The sequence below is a fragment of the Erinaceus europaeus genome, chromosome X (assembly GCF_950295315.1).
Source record: "Erinaceus europaeus chromosome X, mEriEur2.1, whole genome shotgun sequence".
NCBI lineage: Eukaryota > Metazoa > Chordata > Mammalia > Eulipotyphla > Erinaceidae > Erinaceus > Erinaceus europaeus.
The window spans coordinates 125,055,967-125,058,290 of record NC_080185.1 but is presented as its reverse complement, the minus strand read 5'-3'; the positions used below and the strand labels follow the sequence as shown (position 1 = coordinate 125,058,290).

At 36.4% G+C, this 2,324-nt stretch overlaps 1 protein-coding gene across 1 annotated transcript; it reads right to left on the bottom strand.

Moving 5' to 3' along the window:
- Positions 1 to 1,054: 1,054 nt before the first annotated feature.
- On the bottom strand, positions 1,055 to 2,002 carry LOC103108542 (protein phosphatase inhibitor 2-like). Its single transcript, XM_060182525.1, has one exon. The coding sequence runs from the start codon at positions 1,880 to 1,882 to the stop codon at positions 1,280 to 1,282; it is 603 nt and encodes a 200-aa protein (XP_060038508.1). The 5' UTR covers positions 1,883 to 2,002; the 3' UTR covers positions 1,055 to 1,279.
- Between the last annotated feature and the right edge of the window lie 322 nt (positions 2,003 to 2,324).

The following is a 2,324-nucleotide window of genomic DNA, read 5'->3' as shown; positions in this document are numbered from 1 at the left end:
AAGAACAACTTCATATACACAATATATAGAAATTATTTTAAAACTCTCTTCATATAATGGATTCTTTTGATACTAACAAAAATTAAGATACAAATAGTTGACCGGAAAATAAAACCACCACTAAACCAAGATACACAGAACTACACTTCATTTCAGGAAAGAAAAATCCAAAATTCACTGTTAAAAGAAGAAAGTATAATTTTCATAGTATACATTATCATGTCTCCTTCAAGCAGAGACTATTTTTAAAGTTTTTAAATTAAAAACTGTTCAAGATTACCTGACTATATACTCAGGAACTACAATAAAAAAATCTCAGTCGTTTTCTAAGTAATAACAATTTAATGAGCATGGAGTAAATCAAGTGTAGAAAATTTGCAGCTGAACTGTAATTTGTCTATAGTACTGCTTCTAGTCAATATTTTCTCCATGTATTAGAAGAACTGTCATTGGTAGTCAAAATAAGAATTTCATTGTTGTAGCAAATGCTAGACTATGTATGAGAAGAAACAGTTCCCAAAACCATGACCTTTTTGGTCCTTTATAAATGTAAAATATTGTGTGTTTATTTATGGAAGGGATCAAGAAACAAAGGCACGGAGTTAAGAATGCTGATGCTATTTTAGAACTATATTTTAAAAACTGATCTGAAGTCTACCCATCAAATATATAAAAGTGAGAGCAGAAGCTAGTACAAGTTTAACTGGGGGAAAACAAGCTAGTTTGGATGAGAAAATAATCAATCATTTTCTTGTAACTATAAGGAAACTCAAGAGAAATTATAAAGGAAGACTATAAATACAGTGGTAACTCTTATAATCTATTTCAATTAAACAGAAAAATCAGATTGAAATAGTTGTTAAAAACACTTTTCAGATTTGAATATATCACATTTTCATTGAATTTTGTCGTAGAAAACTTTAAATGAGCTTTGTTATATATCTAGAAGTGAAAATAAATGAGATAACCCCCCAAATATTTAACCACTAAAGCATTAAAAGCTATATAATATCTTACACAAATTGATCAGTATTCTTACAAGAAAAATCACGTATTTTTCAACTGATGATGTTATGCTTTATTTATGAGGAAGAACTTGGCACCAGAATACGTTAACAACTAGGTGTTTTCAGTCCAATTAGTCTCAGAAGTTATTTAATTCCTGGCAATCTATTCCTGTGCACCTTGATGTTAAGCCATGAACTTTAGAGAACAAAATGCCGCGTATTACAGTTACAGTTCTATACGTGACAATTACAACGCTGAGCGAGTCTCTTCTCTATGAACTCTGTGAACTGTTTTGAGGTTGTTCATCTATAGCAAATGATTGAGTTGGTCCTTCCATACTTGTGCCTGGTGCAGTTATAACTTGCAATATTTCTTCATCTTCCTCATCATCGGAAAGCAGTTGTCTGGCTAGTTTAAGATTTATTGCTTCGTTGTAATGAAGCTTCCTTTTCATTTCAAACTGTCGTTTTCTTTCTTGCTCTTCAGGTGATAGGTCACTGTCTTCATCTCCGCTACTTTCCTGTTCATGAAGTCGGTATTTTAGCTCTAAGCCTTCAGCAGCAGCTAACTTCTTAGCAAGGACATCCGGGGTCAAAGTTTCAGTTCGTTCTGTGTCACTCAGTACATCTTCATCATCACTTACCATAGCATGATAAGGGGTGCTAGGTTCATCGATTTTCATTAAGCCGTAGTCCTTGTCTGCTGGATGGTATGTTGCAAGAATGTTCATTTCATCCCACTTCTGGGTCTTTTTACTTCGATCTTCGTCTACACTTCTGCCTGGCTGGTCGGACACAGGCACCACCGAGGAAGTGGTCGAGCTGTTCTTCAAGATCCCTTTGAGGGGGCGTTGAGAGGCGGTTGAGGCAGCCATTGCCTGAGCTTCCGGTGGTTGATTCAGTGTAGCTGTTTCCTGTGGGGTCAGTAAAAAAGGCCGAGCGCAAGCAGAAACTCGCCAGATAGCAGTGGCGGTGCCCGCTTGGGGCTGAAGAGTCAGCACCTACTGACCGCTGCCAGAGACCACTGCTTTATCTTGTAACGACATAAAGACTTGTTACGTCATGCGCCCTTCGTCACAGATGCTTTACGCGCAGCCCCTCCCACCCACCCCCAGCGAGTAGCTGGCCTAGTCAGATCACGATTTTAAATAGCAGTTAAATCTCTGCTAAGGGAATTTTAGGCAACTTAGACATTTATTTATTTTATTTCGTTTAATAATTGTGAATATATTTGTAACAAATGTGAACAAGAGCCACAAACTCAAAAAGAAGGTTGACACTGAAATCCGAGATAAATATATGAGAAAGGGAATTGAA